The sequence below is a fragment of the Polyergus mexicanus genome, unplaced genomic scaffold, assembly GCF_030449975.1.
Source record: "Polyergus mexicanus isolate NDT 795.1 unplaced genomic scaffold, iyPolMexi1.0 SCAF_7, whole genome shotgun sequence".
Lineage (NCBI taxonomy): Eukaryota > Metazoa > Arthropoda > Insecta > Hymenoptera > Formicidae > Polyergus > Polyergus mexicanus.
Genome location: NW_027223327.1, coordinates 6,915,618 through 6,937,967, shown reverse-complemented (window position 1 = coordinate 6,937,967; position 22,350 = coordinate 6,915,618). Strand labels below are relative to the sequence as shown.

Genomic DNA, 22,350 nt, shown 5'->3' with positions numbered 1-22,350 from the left:
TCGGGTATAAGAAGACAGCGTTTCGGCATCTCGGGACCAGAACGATTCCTGAATCCGCTCGAGCAGTACGCTCCGAGACACCAGAACCGATCCTGAAAATCGTAGCAACGACGGAACGTGAGGTTGACGAGTTCGCAGCCTCCGCCGAGCATTCTCGGTTTCCGTGCAGTCTCCGAACTCCTGACACAAATCCGACCGACTCAACGAGAGCGGAGTGTTCGCCGCTCTCCTCGACTACGGTCTATCATTCGACCGCTCCAGCTAGCCGGACCGTGGGTTTGCGAGTTCGCTGCCCCGTCGAGTTTTCTCGACTCCGCCACGCTATCCTCAATTCCGCGAACGGAAGCAGGGACGGAGAGTTCTCCGCCCGGTCGAGGGTACTCGATCTCCGCTCGAATTCCCCGACCACTGGGAACACGCGAATTAATCCCGCGACCCCACTAATACTAATATTACAATACTGAAATTCTAATTATCGCACCGAAATATCTACCGCCTAATAGTTCATTCTATTCCGCGCGCCGTCAAAATAAACACGGCCTTGTCGTATACGCGCCGACCGACCGCGCCCAATTTCTTGCGCGTCTCGCGCGCCGTCAAAATAAACACGGCCTTGCCGTACACGCGCCGACCGACCGCGCCCGATTTCTTGCGCGCCGTCAAAATAAACACGGCTTTGCGAATATTGTAAGCGTTTCGATATATCGAACCTCGCGCACCGAATAATCTACGCGCATTATATCTAGCGCGCTGCACCATCCGCCGCGCGCTCACTATTATAAATCGACCATTGCCGAAAGAGGCAAATAAAGACAATATCTAAAATCTTTCGTGTGTCTCACCTTTTCACGAGCCCTGATCCCGACCGAGTTTATCCACGCACTCGCGAAAAGTGACCCCGTTACATTGGCGCCCGAACAGTAGGACCGTCCGGGACACACGATTTTTTTTTTCTATTCTCTAACGGCGTGGTCGATAACCAAGCGATATGAAGACCTGGCTATACACGCTCTCGAAAGAGCAACTAATCAATATAGCCCTGCAACATGGCATCGAAACGTCCGGTACACTTGATGCCATCCGCAGCCGGATGAGCCAATATATAGACTCACATCCAGACGAATTTGGGGCCCAAGGCCCAGACGCTCGAAACACGCGGACGCCCCCACGCATAGAGACCGCGACCACCGAGAGTGGGACGAACATCTCCCTGCGCTACAATTTGCGTACAACACCGCCAAGCACGATGCCACCGGATATACGCCGGCTTATCTTAATCACGGCCGCGAATTAGTTCCCCCCGCCCCCGCCCTCCCAACACCTATGGAGGCCCCAGAACCTGACATCGTCCGACAACGACTACAGGATGCCGAGGAAGTCGTACGGATCAATCTGGCCAGAGGATTCCAGCGACAGCAGCGATACTACGACCTACGACGGCGAGAATGGCGACCAAAGCTAGGCGATTACGTTTGGAAGCGAAACTACCCGCTCTCAAACAAAGCGAACGCTTTTAATGCAAAGCTCGCGCCAAAGTACATCGGCCCGCTGGAAGTACGTCGGTTCATTTCGCCGGTAATCGTCGATCTCCGGAGTCAACGCGGGAAATGGTATCGTCATACACATATCCAGGACCTAAAACCCGCTCCCGGCGAAAACAAAACCAGACACCGACGACAATAACAACAATACAGAGGATCCAGACGACAATAACATCAATATTGACGAATATAATGACGAGGAAGACGAAGATGAAAACGAGGAAAACAACCCCACCACGGATTAAAAAGCGAAAATCCAAAGGAAGGAAGGCAACCGGAAAAGATTACGGGCTCAGAAGCTGCCAAGATGAGCGTAGAGCAAGACATCTTAAAAGCAATCAACGAGATCCTGGGGGAGCCCGAGCCGCCGTATGGCACAGGCGTGCCAGAAGCACCGCCGATCACACGGCCGCCACCACCGAAACGGCCGCCGAAAGTCGGTACCGCCATCCAGCGGTCCGACAGGACGAACCAGCGGAAGCTGGCCATGCTGGCCACACCGCCGCCGCCGCTATCCGCCTGCCGTCGCCGATGCCACGCCGGGGTACCGATGAGGACGACAACCAAGCGACCAAGGTCGCCATCGGGCCAGGAACAGCCGGAGGAACGAGCAACGGGGGAAACACCACCCGCCCCCCCCATGCCCGAAATCCTGGTCCCGATGGGCCCCGCGCCGCCACCGCCGATCATGGTGGAGTTAGAGCCGGGACTTCTAGCGCCGATCCCGCATTTCGCGGTCCACGTGTCCCGGCGATACAAAGTCCGCACACCGCAAGGGCGTTGGACCTTGCGGTTCGATAACGCCGGAAAGCTGCGTTACCGCCGGAAACTAGAGTAGACGAAGCGAGTGCCTCAAAGTTCAGGCACAGTAGGCGGGGGGGTGATGTAACGATGCACCCCCCATCGTTACCCGGCACGTAGCCAGCCGGAAGTCTGCCGCCCGGCGAACACCAGCCGGGCAGTGGCAGAGGCGCCTAGCGCCCTTTTTTTAATATCTCAAAACCGCGGTTGTGATAAACAACCGTGCGGCCGTTATACGGCCGCCGTTACGCCGAAGACCGAGCATAGCCGAGCGCTGCCGGAAGATCCCGAGCGTCACCCGCCGAATTGCCGCGTCGTTTCGCCCAGGGGAAGCGACGCGTTTACCGTAATTTACCCGCCGAAAAACAACGCGTCGTTATCCCCACCCGGGGGCGAACGACGCAATTACCGATAGACGCTCGGGTATAAGAAGACAGCGTTTCGGCATCTCGGGACCAGAACGATTCCTGAATCCGCTCGAGCAGTACGCTCCGAGACACCAGAACCGATCCTGAAAATCGTAGCAACGACGGAACGTGAGGTTGACGAGTTCGCAGCCTCCGCCGAGCATTCTCGGTTTCCGTGCAGTCTCCGAACTCCTGACACAAATCCGACCGACTCAACGAGAGCGGAGTGTTCGCCGCTCTCCTCGACTACGGTCTATCATTCGACCGCTCCAGCTAGCCGGACCGTGGGTTTGCGAGTTCGCTGCCCCGTCGAGTTTTCTCGACTCCGCCACGCTATCCTCAATTCCGCGAACGGAAGCAGGGACGGAGAGTTCTCCGCCCGGTCGAGGGTACTCGATCTCCGCTCGAATTCCCCGACCACTGGGAACACGCGAATTAATCCCGCGACCCCACTAATACTAATATTACAATACTGAAATTCTAATTATCGCACCGAAATATCTACCGCCTAATAGTTCATTCTATTCCGCGCGCCGTCAAAATAAACACGGCCTTGTCGTATACGCGCCGACCGACCGCGCCCAATTTCTTGCGCGTCTCGCGCGCCGTCAAAATAAACACGGCCTTGCCGTACACGCGCCGACCGACCGCGCCCGATTTCTTGCGCGCCGTCAAAATAAACACGGCTTTGCGAATATTGTAAGCGTTTCGATATATCGAACCTCGCGCACCGAATAATCTACGCGCATTATATCTAGCGCGCTGCACCATCCGCCGCGCGCTCACTATTATAAATCGACCATTGCCGAAAGAGGCAAATAAAGACAATATCTAAAATCTTTCGTGTGTCTCACCTTTTCACGAGCCCTGATCCCGACCGAGTTTATCCACGCACTCGCGAAAAGTGACCCCGTTGCTCTTCCTAAAATTTAATATTTTATCAATATTGAATATAGAATCAGTATATAAAGATTAATATTTTTATTTTATTTTTATGCGAAACTTACTCGAAGTTCCTGTTTCGAGCTCTTCTTCAGCCGGACGCTTTCGAAGCTGAGAGGGAGTCTCTCGCCCATCAGTCGCAGATGTGTTTCGATCTACAAATTATGATTTTGAAAATTTTGATTAATCACTGTCTATCGTATTCGATTACAATACAATTGTACAATATAAATAAAAACATTTTGCTTACCGTTTAAGCGGTTTCCTCGATGGTTTGATAGCAGGAAGGCTATAAGGCCGTCTGCATCCTCCTCCTCGTGGTCAAATGCCTCGCGCATTTCTATTATTTCACCCGCGATATGCAACAACTCGGCATAATTGCCAAAATAGCCTAGTCTATATAGCACAGCGAGTATAGTATTCGAACTAGCACACGCAAATGCCCGAAAAACTGAGTAATTTATTTCCGCCGATTCGTCCGATAACGCTGATAAATAGCGTTCACTATTTAACGTAGGCGACAAATTCGAGCCTATAATTATGCACTTACCTAATAGCTCTTTAAGTCCAGCCATTTTGTCACTTACTCGCGAAATACCCGATATCTCTATTTTCCACGGAACGACTCGCGTTACTTCGGTTGATCTCGAACTCGAAATTAGCTTTTTTACTTCGGCACGGAGAATTTATTTAAACGCATATCCCCACTTTTTTCCAAAAAGGAAAAGTCTTTGAAAGATTTAAAATTTTTCCTTTCTAGGTAGTTAGATTAGATTAGTTCGAAGAAAACAAAAGAACGTCGACAAAAAGAATCCCTGTTTTCCAAAAAGGCGATAAAGTAGACAAAAAAAATATTTTATTTTTTATCACGTTACTACATTATTTACTTACTTTTATTACTTTTGTTATAGCGATCCTAAAGTAAAAGCTTTGTAGCGATAAACGTTTTTAAAAATTTTCGTAGAAAAGACGGGATTATGTCGATTAGAAAATTACTCCTTTATAAAATTTTTTACAATACAATCTCTTACAATACAATCTATAAAAATTTATTACACAGGCGATAAACATTTATTTACGCTTTATAACATATTGTAAATGTATTTAGAGAAAAAAAAAGTTTAGAGAAAAATTTTTCTCTTGTAACGAATCTAATTTCTAGATGATTCTAGATGTTTTTTCGCGTAATTTTTAGCCAGTTGAACAAGATTGAACATGAAAAATCACGATTTTTCCTGTTATTTAGTTGTCTATACAAACTTTTCCCCCCACTTTTCTTTATATTTCAATATATAAGCAGTGCGAGAAGATGTAAATCCTTCATTCGAGTTTGCCCGTACGAAGTCTTCATTTCGGCTGCGATACAAGAATTCGGCATTGTTGTGCCTGGTGTTCTCTCAGTTTTATTCAAAAAGTAATAACAATGGCTGCCGCGAAAGAAGTTTCCAGTGATCAAAAAAATCTAACCAATTTTGTTAAATCTACACACGTTTGTGATATTAGCAAATCGGACAACAAGTTCGACAACGATAGAAGAAACGAACAGCGATACTTATTACTATCGACAACGTATGCCCTTAATTCATCGTGTACTAAGAAGCTACATGTGGGCTTTCAAGCAACAAACGAAGGTTATTTCGCGCCAATTGTTAAATTAACGGGTAATTATGCGGACGGAATTTGTCTCGATACCGTCACCTGGCAACAATTTCAACTCAACATGGAACAGATAGGACTGTACTTGAGTGAGAATCAAAAAATCAAACCAAGTCCGATTATCATCAACAATATTTCCATCGGCTTCACCACCGCTTACGGGACGAGGGCTGTGATAGTGACTTACAAGGAAAATGTGGAACAATCCGCGAGTAATGGAGAGACGGAGGAGCAAGCGCAGCCACCCTTGAAGAAACGAAAAACGCACAGGGTCGCTATTGTGATGCAGAAAGCAACTTTTCTCGGCATGGAAAATATTACAAGATGTGTGGATGCTCGATTGTCACAGCTAGTTTCCATCACCGACGCCGTCAACACCTGCGCCAATTACTTAATGAACGAGATAGAATTAGAACTCCCAACGGCTTACATAAATCGTGAAATTATAAAACTCATGGTTAGTGATAATTTTCAAGAAGTTGAACGCAATGTACAAACGCAAATAAGAGATTTAACCTTTTTAGATGTATATTTCAATATTGTATTTGAAGAATTACTTTCGCTCGGCTTTAATGAAATTGTACGTATAATTTTAAATCGTAATTGTTAATTTTATAAAAATAAAAAATAAAAAATAAAAAATAAAAAATTATTATCAATAAATATGAAATTTTTCCTACCTTAAAAATCACAGACTATATTTTTCCTTTACCCCTCTCTAATATTTCCTTTACTTCTTTACTTTGCGCATAGAACATTCTATCAAGGATAATATCAAATGTTAGTTGAACGCTAAACGAGCAACTTATTTCTAACTTAAGCGTCCACAGAGCACCGCTTATAAGCTCGTAAGCAGCGGTGCTCAAAAAGCGCTGACGCGAGCGCGTCCCCGCGAATACGCTTATTAGCATCGTTCCCGCGGCTACTTATCAGCTAATCGCCCGCGGTGCTTTTCGCTTGTACGCTCTCGGGAAAACGCTAGCGCGAGCATCCGGCCGCCGCGGTGGGCCTTCCGGAGCGCGGATAAGCTTATTACTCTCAACATATATCTACATATTAAACATATTCGATGCACGTATTTTTGTTATTGTTATTAAATATTCCTGATTACTTTTTTATTTATGAGAGCGCGCGTAAACGCCAAAGCGTTCATTTCGCAAAATGGATGTACGGTGGAAACATCTTTGGACGTCGATCGTCTGCGGGCCTACGGGATGTGGAAAAACAATTTTCGTGAAAACGTTTCTTCGTCATTTATCCGTCATGTCGGATGTTCGGTTCGAGAGGATTTTATTTTATTACGCCGAGTGGCAAGATACGTATCAACGTTTACAATGCGACGCGAGTGAAAAAGAAGAAGAAGAAGAGAAAAGAACACAAAAAACCGGTTACGATAATAATGCTATGATAAAATCGAAGAAAAATATCATTGAATTTCGCGAGGGGTTACCGCGTCCGGAAGATTATTCCAACGATGCGCTTTCGCCAAAATTAATAATAATCGACGATCTTATGAGGGAATCTTCGTCATGCGACGCTATCGTAGATCTGTTTACCAAAGGAAGTCATCATAAAAATCTCAGTGTTATACTCATCTCGCAAAATCTCTTTCATCAAGGTCGCGGACAGCGTGACATATCTCTCAACGCGAATTACATAGTAGTTTTCAAAAATCCACGCGATCGCGCTCAAATACGTCATCTAGCGCGCCAGGTATATCCCGATGATCCAAAATTTATGGAAGAAGCCTACTATGACGCTACATCGAGACCTCACGGGTATTTATTGCTCGATTTGAAACAATCGACTCCAGACGAATATCGCTTTCGTACGTGTATCTTTCCCGACGATACGCTGCATTACGCTTACATTCCGCGCAGATCGAACAATAGAAGCGGGGGCGTATAAAGGGTAAAATTCCTGTTCGCAACTTGTCAGTCGTGTAATTACAGCGTAATGGTGAAAAAAGAAGATCCCGATAAAAAGCTGACGTCATCGAATAGTGCAATTAAGCATGCTAGACGGTCTATCGGAGAGAGAAACATATGTCTTTTAAAAACTTTGTGTCATTTGAAAAAAAATCAAAGAACAGCATTCTTACGTGCCGCTGACAATAAACTCATAAAGTGCATTCAAGAGTGCATTTTCAATACGTTAAAAGGTAACGTACCGCTTCGTTGTAGCGATAAAAAGCGATTAGCCAAACATAAAACGGCCCTACGGCGTGTTGCGGCAAAACAAGGTAATTGGAAGACTAAAAGAAAATTGTTAGTACAACGAGGTGGATTTTTACCCTATCTTATCGGACCTTTACTAGGGGCTATATTATCTCGGATTATCAGCGAATGAAAAAGAAAAATACAATCCTATACAGCCCGTACATTCTAGGAAAGATAATAAAAAAAGGAAAGTGTTATCAACTGTATTTTGAACAATGGAGAGAGCTAAGAAAATGGTTTTGATATCTACCGAAAATCTTGAGAGAATGCAGCGAATGCAACAGCAACCTGAAATGACATCTATTGCGATGACTGATAACTCGCCGAAGAAAAATACGGGAATATCAAATGCGGAAAATGTACTCCTGTCGACGAGGACAAAAGATGGAAATTGTATAAGGAAGTACTCTAACGCTATCTTCACTTTGCTCGGGAAGCTGAAAAACGCTTACGCGAGGATGAGCAGGATAACGACGAGGACATTAATGACGAGCAGAACGAAGACACGAATTTGGATGTCAACGATAACGAATTTATGGAAACGTCAGCTTTAATTAGCGGCGACCGTGGTGACGGGAGCGCTAGTAGTAGTAGTAGTAGTAGTTTCGGGAAAAAACGTGCGCAATCGGCTGAAATGATCAAAAAAATACTCGGAAGTGTACCGAAATCTTATCGTGACAAAGCGCGTGCGATATTAAAATACTTGATCGATATTCCGACATCTAAGATTAGCTGGGATAGACGAGGACTCGTAACTATAGACGGCGCCGTCATAACGGGTTCGAACATCGCGGAACTTATAAACGACGCGATACGCGAGAGAAAAACATTTAAAGCAACCGGAAGAATTCAGTTTGCTCGATTACTGCACGACATAGGCACTCCTTCCAATCTTATAGGAAATAATGATTTATTATATACGTTCGCTCGATCTCATCGTATTAAAAACGTGGTTCCGCGCGGAAGTTCCACTCCGAAAACTTCGACCGAGCGTTCAAAGTCGTACAGCCGTAAGGTAGACGAAACGAGCGAATGAGATACGCTATTTGTATCCGCCAACGAGGACGAAGGCGACAAAACATTAACGAGCTACGCAGATTCTCCGACAAAAAAAAGAAAAGGATTGCTCGACTGGAGCAAACTCGAATGATGGAATTCGAAAAATTGTATTACAGTCCCTCGCACTATGCCGGCTATTCGGCGACGGCCAATTTATCGCGAGCCGCTAAACCGAATTTCACACGTGAGGAGGTCATCGATTGGCTTAAATCGCAAGACGCATACACGTTACATCGTCCGGTACGTCGAAAATTTCCACGCTTACATTATAACGTGACAAATATCGATGACTTATGGGAGGCTGATTTGATCGATATTCGTAATCTCAAGAGTTATAATGACGGTTATTCATATCTATTAACGGTTATCGATGTGCTTAGTAAATTCGTTTGGGTAGAGCCTTTACGCGACAAAACAGCTGCCTGCGTGGTAAAAGCCTTTCAACGCATATTCTCGAGAAACGAAGAGCGCCTACCCGTATACCTGCAGACCGACAAAGGTAAAGAATTTATTGCTCAGCAAGTACAAAATTTCTTAAAAGAAAAAGATATTCGATTTCGTGTAGCACGTAATCCTGATATTAAAGCAGCTATAGTGGAACGCTTTAATAGAACGCTCAAGGAACGGATGTGGCGATATTTTACGCACAAAAATACGCGACGCTACATCGATGTTTTGCAGGATATCGTTCGCGCTTACAATCATACTCGACATTCTACCATCAAAATGCAACCTGCAGTCGTTACGAGGGAAAATGCGCGAAGCGCGCGTGAAAATATGAATCGTCGTTGGAACGACAACGGCGATGGGGCGAAGAAAAAGAATCGCGGGCAAAAGGCTAAATATGACGTGGGCGATTTCGTGCGTGTCAGTAGAGCAAAAGTAGCCTTTGAGAAAGGATACGAGGCAAAGTGGAGCGAAGAAATATTTCGAATTCACCGTGTTCTCGAATGGAGAAAACCGCACGTATACGAATTAAGCATTAAGCCATTTAGCGGGCGAAGTTATAGACGGAATTTTTTATGAACAAGAATTAGCATCTGTTGTTAAAAACTTGCGAGAAGAAGAATTTATCGTCGAACGTGTGATAAAAAGTAGGGGGCGTGGTAACAATAAACAATTATTAGTTAGTTGGCAAGGATATCCTTCAAAATTCGATTCTTGGATACCCGCTTCGAGTTTAAAATCTTTGAATCGAAAATGAGGGAGGAAGGATTTTATATGATTCTCCCTAGTAATAGCAGTATGCGTTTTTTTCCGGAGAATAAAACCACATGTTTCACTACTGAATTGCCTCAACGTATAGACTTGCAAGGATGTTGGGAAGTAGCGCTGACGGAGATTCAATATCCGACTAGCTTTCTTCATATACGTCCTGGAGAAGGAATCATAAGATTTATAAATATTCAAGAATTCACGATAGGCCTCCAAAAAAAGAAAATCATCGCTAAGAAATCTGAAATACCTTCGGGTATTTACTCAAGTTTGCACGATATTATAGAAGCTGTGAATTACTCTGCAAAATCCGTGGGTTCGCATATCCATTGGCAATTTGGAGCTATTATCGGGCGCAAAATTATTATGAAACTTTCCTGCGACATTATGAAATGTGATATGATTCATTATGTAAATTTTTCCGAAAAACTTTGCCGAATACTCGGCTTCGATACGCGCAATAAGCTCAATGCTAGTGTTGTGGAACGTTTACCGTTATGGCTTTTTAGCGAAACCGACTTCGATATACAGAATGGCGATGAGAAACATGATAAAATTGAAAATAATACCGGTACATCGGCGTTTTACCTGCCTGGATTTATGACGATGTTGAAATTTATACATCACCATTTTACGTATTTCTGCGTGAACGAGTAATAATAGCCGCCGAACCAGCTAGCTTGTTGCGAGGTATTCCCGACAAGCTCTTTGTCTATTGCGATATTTGCGAACCCTATATTACCGGGGATGTGCAATCTCCTCTTTTGCGAATAGTCGCACTCGATGTTGGAAATGATTACGCGTTCGCGTCTACTCAAATAAAGCATTTCTCACACACTCAATACATTGCCCTGCGTCAAACGTCTTTTCGCACAATCGAGATAGATATAAGAGATCAACTAGGACAGAGTATACCATTCGAATTTGGAACGCTGACAGTGACATTGCACTTCAGGCGTATCGAGTAGATAACATAATAATAATTAGAGACCGCGATAAAAAATTAAACGTTAAAGGATTATTATTCGACGTATTACGACGAGTTACAAAACGGCGGCAGTCGCGGCGGTGTAATTCCGCGAGTTTTCGTCGGATCGCCCTATCAACGAGGTCACGGTATTGGTAGTTTTCTCGGAAGATTGTACAGACGTGTACTACCTTATTTAACTAGAGGCGTACGGGCTGTGGGGAAAGAAGCTTTACGTGCCGGTGCTAATATAATCGAAGATGTTGAAAACAATATGCCGTTTAAAGTAGCGGCCAAACACCGATTTGAAGAATCGCGCGACAATCTTAAGAGAAAAGCTAAAGAAAAAATAAGTAGTCTGATGAAGGGCTCAGGTTATAAGTCGGACGCAAAAATGCATGTAGCTCAGTTTCCTTTCGGCGGGCTCAACACGCGCATCGCTAAATCCGCGACATTACGTAGACGACGCCAGGCGCGTAAGAAAAGTTCGTCAAAGCGCCAGACGCGAGGGAAAAAAAGAGCAAATACAAAAACATCGAAAAATAAGAGAAGAAAAAAGCACACAACGGTGAAAAGACTTAAAACATTCACGAAACGACGTAAAACTGCTAGAAAGCGCACCGTATCCGACATATTTTCTTAAACGGCATATATTCTAAACACATCTAACAGTGAGAATTACAGTGACGACAAAAAATTTGCGGTAAATAAGCATGTCCTTTCTTCACACGCATTCGAGCGAGTGTTTAAAGAGCGAACTCGATCTCTTTTCTTTACCACCCACACAAACTAGTATCGAGAGTTCGCAATGGATTCATTACAAACCCGTGACTTCGCTCTCGGACGATTCCCCGATAGAATTCGTCATTCCGGGTCACGGCGAAGAATATTTAGATCTCACGCACACCATGTTAAGTCTCCGCGTACGCGTAGAAACACCGGGCGATTCCACGGGACATACTGCGGGCACATCCGCCACGGCCACTATAGGCCCCGTAAATCATTTACTTCATTCCATGTTCAATCAGATCGACGTGTATTTCAACCAAAAGCTCGTGTCGCCTCCAAACAACGCTTACGCGTACCGCGCGTACATCGAGGCGTTATTAAATTATTCTTCACCCGCAAAAACTTCCCATCTAACCTCCTGTCTATGGGACGAGGATACACCCGATCAAATGGACGAACCGATGGAATCAAAATCGCCAAATTCCGTTCTCGTGAGACGGGCGCGTTACATTCGCGGGGGGCGCGCGCTAGATCTTGTAGGACATTTCCATTGCGACGTTTTCAATCAAGACAAATTTTTAATTAACGGTGTAGAAGTACGCTTGAGGCTCGTTCGTTCGAAAGATTCGTTCTGTCTTATGGACAGTAACGGTTCATCGGCGAAAGTTCATATACTGGATGCGAGCTTACTCGTGAGAAGGGCGAAAATAAGCGCAGGATTATTACTCGCGCATGCTAGAATGTTGAGTAAAGTTACGGCCAAATATCCGCTCACGAGAGTCGAAGTTAAAACATTTACGATTCACAGTGGTGTTGTGGATGAATCGTTAGATAATGTAATACTGGGTCAACTTCCGAAAAGGATAATAGACGGCTTTGTTAATAATAAAGCGTTTAATGGGGATAGAAAATTAAATCCGTTTAATTTCAAAAATTACGGAATAAATTTCTTCTCGCTATACGTCGACGGTATGCAAATTCCTAGTAGACCGTTACAACCGGGTTTCTCGCCGGAGGAACCGCTTTACGTCGAAGCTTATCAAACTCTCTTCGCGGGAACGGGCATCCATTTTTTGAACGAAGGAAATTCTATAAGTAGAGACGATTATTCCAAGGGATATACATTATTCGCTTTTGATCTCACGCCCGATCTGTCTGCTAATTACGCAGGGCATTGGAATCTCGTAAAACATGGTAGTTTGCGATTAGAAGTGCGATTCGAGAAAGCTCTCACTGAGACCGTTAATTGTATTATTTACGCCGAATTCGATAATGTAATTGAAATCGATTCATTTCGTCAAGTCATCGTCGATTTTGCCGGTTAGATATTTATCGCGCTCAGGTGTTTGACCGTCACAGCGTAATACTCGGAAAATTTTCCCTCCTTTTTCTCCCCTCCACATTCGATCAAAATGCCAGCAGCATAAAATATCAAAAATTGTGTAATGTAACAAAAAAAGGATTCAGTTTCATTCGAGACACGAACGTCGACGTTTTGCGAGCAGTTTAAACCTCGCTATCGTGAGCGATTCAGTCTTCGCAAAATGGATATTGTCATCGACATACAGGGTTTCCGCGATGCCAATGAGAAATTTATCCCTAAGGAAGTTGCTGTTATCGCGCTTGACGCTCCATTCGTCGGACATTGGATTATAATGCCTCCGCATTCATTTGGCGATTTACCAGGAAAAGTAAGACATGAAAACAATTGGCTCACGAGAAATTATCATGGTATCGAATGGTTCGACGGCGAAGCTATCCGAAATATTTTACAACGCAACTACGTGAAATAACAAGACAAGCACGTTACATTTACATCAGAGGTATCGAAAAAGTAAACTACTTGGAAAATCTACTCTCCAGAAATGTATATAATTTGGAAGGTATTTCCCCCGCATTCAAAAATCTGTCGGAGGGGGAAGTGCGTGGACGATATTGTGGTTATCACGGATTTCGAAAATTCGGTATATTTCATTGCGCATTACGCAACGCATATAAATTAAAATATTGGTTGATCGAGCAAAATAATATCACCAACGATAACGACGACGACAACGATGACGACGACGAGGACAACGAAAGCGAGGAAATCAGTAGAGCGGATGAGATTTCTCGTGAAAGAAATGAAATAAAGAAAAAAAATCTGCAAAAATTTGAGCGATCAATAGAAAAAGAAGAAGAAGAAGAGAAATTTGAAAAATCTGAATTATCGGCGTTGATGGGTAGCGACGAGTTTAAAGCAACTACTAATTCCGTACAAGCTGACAATAAAATCTCAACGTTACAGACCAACACATCCAAAAACACAATACCGAAAGAGGTAAATACCGAAATTATTGAATATATAATACTCGTTCGTTTGCCTCCTTGTCAAAATAATGAACTCTCGCGAAATTCTACAAGCATTACGTCACATCAATGCCAGCCATACGGGAGTTTATCCAGCCGACAGAGTCCCGAGGGTGTGGACGAGGTCGACAGCCATTGTCGCTAATACGGATGACCACAATCGACCTGGAGAACATTGGGTCGCCTTCTTCCTCGACGAGCATGGTACTGGCACATACTTCGACAGCTACGGAATACCACCCTTGCACCCCGGATTTCTCCTCCGACTTCGTCGAAACTCCGTCATTCATCGTTGGAATATTCAACAATTACAAGGAATTTGTTCTCAAACATGTGGACAATATAGTTGCGTATTTTTATATTATATGTGCAACGGTTATGATCTTAATCGGTTTCTTAGTCTTTTTACCGAAGATTGTGAACATAACGATCGCTTAATCGTACACTTATTTCGTAAAATTTTTCTTCGCGAAAAAAGTAACAAGTGAAACATTGTACGCCATGCGCTGACTTGTTTAATCATGTAATTCGAACTGTAATATGATATAGACGTTGTACTCCTATGTAATATCTTAATTATATACAATAAGAATATTGATTTATGTAAAATTAATAACAATAAATGTAGGATTTTTTTTTACTTAAATTGTTTAATTTTTTCATACACTCTTTCCTCATCTCATTGTTGTGACGTCATAGACTCTGCCCTAAGCCTCAGCGTCAAACAGCCTCAGGTACCCGTATATATTTCAAGACCTTTCTAACGTCTCCAGCGATGTTGTTACCGTATGTCTATCTGTGCAGCGGGGCTCACCCCCCTCGGACAATCGTACCCGTACATGCACGCACGTGTTCATTACCACGTCATAGCATCTAGTTTATTCTAGCGGTACCACGCGTCTCCCGAAGAGGACGCAATGGAGGTGGACGACCTCCCAAAGAAGAGGGGACGCGGGAGACCGCCCACCGGGCGAGTTCGTAGGCCTCTGCGAGAAACGCGAGGAGGAGGCCGCCCGCAAGCAGAAGAAGGAGAGGGAGCGTAGGGCCCAGAAAGCCCTATCGGAGGATGCTCCCCTCCCTCCGCCAAATAGGTGCCTTCGGGCCTATGAGGCGGAATGCGCCGAAGAGGTTTGGAAGGCCCCGACCCCGGATATCGCGGCGCGGAGTATGGAGCAGGCGGCGGCCATAGACCGTATCGCCGTCTGCTCCGGAAATCTGCAGGGCTCTCTCCAGAAGAGGCTCAGGGAGGCCGCGGACCTTGTCAGGGTAACGGCCAGCACCCTGGCGGAGAGAGCCCAACAGAACGAGGCGAAAGGGGAGTTAGCGGCCCTCCGCAGGGACATAAAGTCCTTCGGAGACCGCAATGCGGATCTCCAACGGGAGATCCGCGAGCTAAAGGAGGAGCTCGACGCGACTCGTCGCGCGAAGCCCCCCTCCCGGCTAGAACTTCCCGGTTCGCCCGGGGGGTCTCCCCGCAAAAGGCGGGGGGTTCCCCGGGTGAAGTTGGTGGAGGAGCTGGACGTTCCAATTAGACTGGAACGTCCAGCCGCGGGAAGGGGACAGAGGTCCCCATCGTCGGGGAGGGTTATGGGACGGGGGTCCCCAACGTCTTCGGGGGGGGGGGGGTAAGGGACTTAGGTCCCCAACGTCCTCGGGGGGGGGGGGTATGGGACGTATGCCCCCAATGTTTTCGGGGGGGGTCAGGGACCTATGTCCCCAACGTTGGCGGGTGGCCGGGGTAATGTGGCGATGAGGCCCCCTTTGAGGGGTACCTCTGCGCCGCTCTCCGAGAGCTACCCGCCGGGAGTGGTCGGCGAGGGCGAGCGAGCTTGGTATCGGTGGTACACCGATCAGATCGCCGCCCTTGTCGACCTGCGGGCGGCAATAGGCCGGGGTGGGCCCCATGGACCTACCGCAACAGCCGGCCGCCCGCCAGGAGGGCCTTCCCACCTCTCCCCCCTACCGGCGCTGTAGCACCGGGTCGGGGGGGAGAAGAGGAGGAGGAAGAAAAAAGGGCGTAGCACGGGGGGGGGAAGGGGGCTCTAAGCCCCCGCTCCCCCGCCCACTGTCCCGCTTGGCCCGCCGGCAACAGCGGGAGGACGGGGGGGATGCCGGCAAGGCCCATGCAGGAGGTCCATCCTCCCCCCCACACGTACCCGGCCAGGACGAGCCCTGGTCTAAGGTGGTAGGGCGGAGGGAACGGACGGCTAGGGCGAGGGCCGCACAACAGGCCCAACCCCTAGCCAAGAAGGGAGCTGCCAGGCAGGCGCCTCCTCCCCGACAAGCCGGGGGGACGCGCCAGAGGCAGCGGCCTAATGGGCGTCGGGGAGGAGACTCCTCTAGGCGCAGAGTGCCCTGTTCGGCTGCGGTAACGATTACCTGCGCCGACGGGGCATATCAGGAGACGATGACCGTGGCCGGAGGGAGATCGACCTCCCAAAGTTGGGGATAGACTCCCTCCGCGTCCGTGAAGCCGCCACGGGGGCCATGGTCATCGAGCTCACCGGGTCGGGTGAGAAGGACGGGCCGACGGCGGCACAGAGGGCCGACGCCCTCTACGCGGACCTTTGCCGGGTATTTGCCGGCAAAGAGGAGGTCCGACTCGCCCGACCCGTCAGGAAGGCGGAGCTGCGGCTCCGCGGCCTCGACCGCTCCCTTGCGGCCGCAGACATAGCGGCGGCCGTCGCTGGGGGAGGAGGCTGTGCGGCGGAGGAAGTGCGTGTGGGAGACATTAAGTTCCCCACCCGCGGCTTGGGCACTGCATGGGTGCAGTGCCCTTTGAGGGCCGCCAACAAAGTGGCGGCAGCCCGGGCCATCCAAGTTGGATGGTCCCGGGCACAGGTGGAGCTGTTGGACAAACGCCCTCTCCAGTGTTTTAGATGCCTGGAGAAGGGACATGTCCAGCAGCACTGCAGCAGCCCCATAGATAGACGGGGCTGCTGCTACAGGTGCGGCAAACCGGGACACCTGGCGCGGGACTGCGCCGATAATGTCAGGTGCCCGGTTTGTTCCGGACTGGGTCGTCCGGCCGCCCATAGGGTGGGAAGTGCGAGGTGCACCCCCCCTAAAAAACGGCCGGACCGACGACGGGAGACGCTCCCGGCGGCGAGTGCCGCGGCGGGATCTCGGCCGGCAGAACCGGCCGAGGGTACCGCAGCACCCTCCGACACCCGCAAACGCGGGGCGGAGGATAGCGGGGCCTCCTCGGAGGCCCCTAAGGAGAAGAGGCCACCAAAGGCCCGGCCTGCAGCCGCCACCCCACCCGCCCCTACGGCGGAACAGGGGGGCGTCAAATAATGCCCCCCGCCTTAGGCATACTGCAGGCCAACCTGAACCACGCCCGCCGGGCGCAAGACCTATTCTTGCACAGCCTGGCGGAGCGTGGTTTCGGGTTGGGGAAAGCGGCGGAGCCATATTATGTCCCGGAAGCCAATCCATGCTTGGTCGGCGACCGGGCAGGCTCCGTCGCGATCACGTGGAGGAATGACCCCACACTCCCGCCTTGCACACCGGTCGAGGCCGGGGCGGGAGTGGTGGTGGTCAGGTGGGGGCCCATCTCCGTGCTGGGGGTTTACATCTCCCCCAGCGTGGGCCTCGCCCAGTTTGAGGCGTTCTTGGACGGGGTGTCGGCATGCTTCCGCTGACAGATGCCCCGTCCCATTATTGTGGCCGGGGACTTCAACGCAAAGTCAACGCGTTGGGGATCCCGGTTCACGGACGCCAGGGGCGAGGCCCTACAGGTTTGGGCGGCGGCACTCGGCCTGTGTCTTATAAACACAGGGTCGAGGAGCACCCTAGTGCAGTGGGAATCGGTCCTGGACCTTACGTGGACCACCCCCTCCGCCGCACGAATGATAGTAAGTTGGCGGGTGGCAGAGTGCGAGACGCTCTCCGACCACCTCTATATAGAGGTGGTCCTAAATGCCACCCGCCACGGGGTGCTCAGCCGCGCCCAAGACCGGGGAGATGCCCGGCCGAGAAGATGGGCCCTCAAGAAGATGAGCCCGGACAGGCTGATCGCAGCCGTCCTTGCGGCCGACTGGCCGTGTCCCGGGAGGGAAGGGCGAGGGATTAATGAAGAAGTTGAGTGGTTCCGGGGCGCGCTCAGCGACGCTTGCGACTTTGCGATGCCCCGGATCAACCCCCGCCCGCGAAGGGCGGCGTACTGGTGGAGCGAGGAGACCGCCGAACTCAGGCGAATCTCCGTCGCCGCCAGACGCCGCTTCACCCGGGCCCGGCGTCGTCCCGACGCCGAGAGGACGGCAGAGGCGTATGGGGCGTTCCGTGCCGCTAGAAACGACCTCAGCGCCGCGATCAGGAGGGCCAAGGCCCGAGCATGGGACGAGCTCCTGCGCTCCTTGGACGCAGACCCATGGGGGCGCCCATATAAGCTTGTTATGAACAAGCTGAAAGCTTGGGCGCCCCCCGCGACGGAAACTCTGGAACCCCAAGTCCTCGATAATATCCTGGGGACCCTCTTCCCATCCGAGGGTCCCCCTTTTGACGCGGGTGGTCGCCAAGACGCGACCATCCCGTGGTCGGAGGACTTGGAGGTTTCGGAGGAAGAGATGGCCGAGGTGATCCGGCGGTTGAGACTCCGGGGCAACAAGGCCCCGGGTCCCGACGGGATCCCCGGCCGGGTCTCGGTCCTGGCTTTGGCCCAACTGTTCGGGCGCCTGAGGCGGCTGTTTAACAGCTGCCTCAGGGAGGGCATATTCCCCCCAGCACGGGTGAAGGCCAGATTGGTCCTCATCCCGAAGGGGGGCAAGCCCAGCAACGCCCCTTCTGCATACAGGCCTATCTGCCTGTTGGACGAGGCGGGGAAACTCTTGGAGAGAGTGTTGGCGAACCGTCTCGTCCAACACCTGTCCCGGGGAGAGATGGACCTCCACCGAGACCAGTATGGATTCCGCGGGGGGCGATCGACCGTTGACGCGATCTTGCGCGTCCGGTCTCTCGCGGAGTCCATTATGGAGGAGGGCAGGGTGGTACTTGCGGTGTCGTTAGACATCCGCAACGCATTTAACACCCTGCCCTGGAGTATGGTGGGGAAGGCCGTGAACACCTTCGGCCTTCCCCCCTACATGGTGGAGGTCCTGAGAAGCTATTTCCGGGACAGGTGGCTGGAGTACCCCAACAACCGGGTACTCCTAAGCAGAAGGGGCGTATATTGCGGGATTCCACAGGGGTCCGTGTTGGGCCCCACCCTGTGGAACTTCGCCTATAATAGGGTGCTGGGTATTGCCCTCCCCCCCGGCTGCAGTGCCGTCTGTTACGCCGACGACACTTTGCTGTTGGCCGGGGGAGAGAGCTGGGGGACTGCGGTTCATACCGCCAACGTCGGGGTAGCGTGCGCTGTCCGCGCGATCCGTGGCATGGGCCTGCAGGTAGCGCCTCATAAGACCGAGGCGCTATTCATGCATAGGGGGGAGCATGAGGCTCCCCCCGCCGAGGCCCATGTCATGGTGGGTGACGTCTCCGTGCGGGTGGGAAACAGGTTAAAATACCTTGGTCTCTACCTGGACGCGGCCTGGAGTTTTGGCGCGCACTTTGAGCTTCTGGCCCCCAGGGCGGAGTCGGTGCCACTTAGCCTCGGCCGACTCTTGCCCAATCTCGGGGGTCCGGATGGCCGGGTGCGGCGCCTATACGCGAACACCGTCCAGGCGGTGGCCCTTTACGGGTCACCGGTGTGGGCGGACGCCCTGGTGGCCAATCGGCGCGGCAGCATGCTGCTGCGCAGAGTATTTAGGAGGGTGGCCATCAGGGTAGTCCGAGGTTATAGGACGGTGTCGCACACGGCGGCCTCATTATTGGCGGGGATACCGCCCGTCGAGCTCTACGCAGACATGTACGCGCGCGCGTACGCGAGAGCTCGGCGGGCTCGGCGTGGTTTTGACCCCTAAGGTCAAGGCCGCCGTGAGACTCCAGGCTAGGCGACGCGCTCTGGAGAGGTGGGACGAACACCTCTCCAACCCCCAAGATACATCGAAGAGGCGCGTCGTCGAGGCCATCCGCCCCCATTTGATCAAGTGGGTCACACGGGCGGGTGGCGAGATGTCGTACCGTGCGACACAGGTGTTCACGGGCCACGGGTGCTTCGGCTCATACCTGTGTCGCATCGGTAAAGAGGACAGCGCACGCTGCCACCATTGTACGGGGGGGGACGAGGACACGGCGCAGCACACGCTGGAGGTGTGCCCAGCGTGGGCAGAAGAGCGCCGTGTTCTCGTCAACGTAATAGGGGATATTGACTTCTCGCTCTCGAGCATCGTAGCGGCTATGCTCGAGAGCGAGGAATCCTGCAGGGCGGTCTTCTCCTTCTGTGAAGCAGTCATGCTCCAGAAGGAGGAGGCCGAAAGGGAGCGAAAGCGACTTCCCGGAGAACACCCGGGGGGCCGCAATCGCGCCCGACGGGCCCCCGGGGGTGGGCCGATGTGGGCCGGGGCAATACAAGTCCCCGGTCACCCCAGAAACCCACCCCAGCCAAGGGAGGGCGCACGCAGGGGGAGGGGGCGGGGTCGCAACCGCCCCCATCGAACTCCCCCGGCGAACGCGCAGGGCCCCGACAACCCGGAGGGACGTCTGCTATCTCGTCGCGGACGTCTCACCGCAAACTGGGCCCGGTGGTCGAAACCCAGGTGGGGTATCTGGGCCCGACCACGCCTTCCCCGGGAATAATACCGGGATGGCGGCGAGAGGGGCGGTGGTCCCCCTTTCGCTAAGTTAGGATGATGTCCCCAGCAACAACGGGGACACTGGGGGAGACAGAAAACGCTCCCCCAGCGGGCATGGCTCGTGTGCCGGGGGTCTCTCTGATGTAGTGCATACGCCAGCTTCCAGAGAGGCCCCCTGAAACGCCCGAGATAGGCCACCTGGAGGGGTTTTAGTGGGTAATCCCCGGCCGTTTGTTTAGGCCGGGGGTAGTCCCACATAACCCCGCCTCGAACCCCATCGAGGCGGGATATGCGTAAAGGCATTTCCCCTCCGTTACAAAAAAAAGAAAAAAAAGCAGGGGGTCGGCGAACCTATTATTCGCGTGATAAGTCTAATTATTAATCAATTGTCAAGAATAAAGCAAGAATCAAATATTTATAAAATATTATCGTAACCGATTTGGCAAGTAACAATCATGATCAGCTGAATACGCAAGAAGATTGCAAATTATAAACATAATGTCATTATGTGACGGTGTTATTCAAGGTCATACTAATATTATTATATAATACGCCACTTAGAGCTCTACAACTTTTGTATGAAACATTTTTCACGAAAATGCGTTGTTTCCTCAAAAAACGGCTGATACGGCGCTCTGTTACACCCTGTATATTATTACTTATTGTTAGATATACTATGTATATGCAACAATTATTGTTTTTATCTCGTTTACATCTCGTACCTCATTGTTATCAAAGGGTAGTTCACACAATCGTATAGAAATATTTCAAATGTTTGCGAGGAGAAATCATATAAGATAAGTGATACGGTTCCGTTGTGTGTATTGCATTGCATATTATATATTGCTGGTTCGAGTCGCGCAAAATGAGAATTAAAAATAAAAATAAGATAGGATAAAATAATAAAGATTAAGACTTGAATAATAAAGATTAAGATGCATCATTTCGTGATCGAATCTTATGTCGAAAAGAAGTAAAAACAATTATATAATATTCTGCTTTAAAAAAAAAAGTTATTCTAAAACATCTTTTTTAAAGCATCTATTCTTCTCCTCTCTCTTTTTCTCGGTTATTTTATTATATTTAGTTATACTATATTTATATATAAAGCACGATAAATTATGATTTATAATTAGTAGTAAAGCGCAGCGATATTTGCTAAAAGTGACAAATATTTTGGCAAAGCATTATTGTTTGCTTCGACGTAACAAACAGTAAGTACCGAAATCTTGCATTTTTTCAGTATCATTTAGATAAAATTCGTGGTTTTGCTTTTTATTTTTTTCAAGACACAAAGTAATTCGTGCAAAGTTAAAATGTAATAATTTAATAATAAAACTCATGAAACAAAATACGGGCGGATACTTAATTCTGCAAATTATAATTCTTTGAAATTCGGTTATATACATATATTTCAATTAAACAGTAATGATGGAGCGCTTATGCGCAAATGTACGTTTAATCAAAAATTTGAAATTCAATATTGCTTTAATAATTTGTGAACACGTATATATATCATATCTTTAAATTATTGTTAAACAAGCTGAAAATCATGCAAATTAGAAACTTGCGCATTACTTTCTCATTATTTTATTTTATCTCACAAAACTTAAGCTCCTTAAAGTAAGCGGGTTTTTCAATTTTTACTTCCCTATAGAGGAAACTTTGTGAGCGAAATAAAAAGATATAGAAGATAAAGAAGCAATATGCTATTTTCTAATTTACATACTTTTTTATTTTTATATAATTATAAATTATACATTTACATTGTAGATTATAGATTTTCAGAAA

General features: G+C 48.9%; 3 protein-coding genes and 1 pseudogene across 3 annotated transcripts; all 4 read left to right on the top strand.

Annotated features, from left to right (window-relative positions):
- Positions 1-9,825: 9,825 nt before the first annotated feature.
- Positions 9,826-10,497, top strand: LOC138935160 (uncharacterized). Its single transcript, XM_070299587.1, has one exon. The coding sequence runs from the start codon at positions 9,826-9,828 to the stop codon at positions 10,495-10,497; it is 672 nt and encodes a 223-aa protein (XP_070155688.1).
- A 1,023-nt stretch (positions 10,498-11,520) lies between these two features.
- On the top strand, positions 11,521-12,861 carry LOC138935159 (uncharacterized protein F54H12.2-like). Its single transcript, XM_070299586.1, has one exon. It carries the CDS (start codon positions 11,521-11,523, stop codon positions 12,859-12,861), a length of 1,341 nt encoding a protein of 446 aa, XP_070155687.1.
- Positions 12,862-13,080: 219 nt separating this feature from the next.
- On the top strand, positions 13,081-14,030 carry LOC138935158 (uncharacterized; annotated as a pseudogene).
- Positions 14,031-17,181: 3,151 nt separating this feature from the next.
- Positions 17,182-17,529, top strand: LOC138935157 (uncharacterized). The gene has a single exon (XM_070299584.1). It carries the CDS (start codon positions 17,182-17,184, stop codon positions 17,527-17,529), a length of 348 nt encoding a protein of 115 aa, XP_070155685.1.
- Positions 17,530-22,350: the final 4,821 nt, after the last annotated feature.

What these genes read in the sequence shown, in the direction of transcription:
- LOC138935159 (XM_070299586.1), top strand. Translation starts at nt 11,521, where the DNA reads ATGTCCTTTCTTCACACGCATTCGAGCGAGTGTTTAAAGAGCGAACTC.
- LOC138935160 (XM_070299587.1), top strand. Translation starts at nt 9,826, where the DNA reads ATGAGGGAGGAAGGATTTTATATGATTCTCCCTAGTAATAGCAGTATG.
- LOC138935157 (XM_070299584.1), top strand. Translation starts at nt 17,182, where the DNA reads ATGCCCCCCGCCTTAGGCATACTGCAGGCCAACCTGAACCACGCCCGC.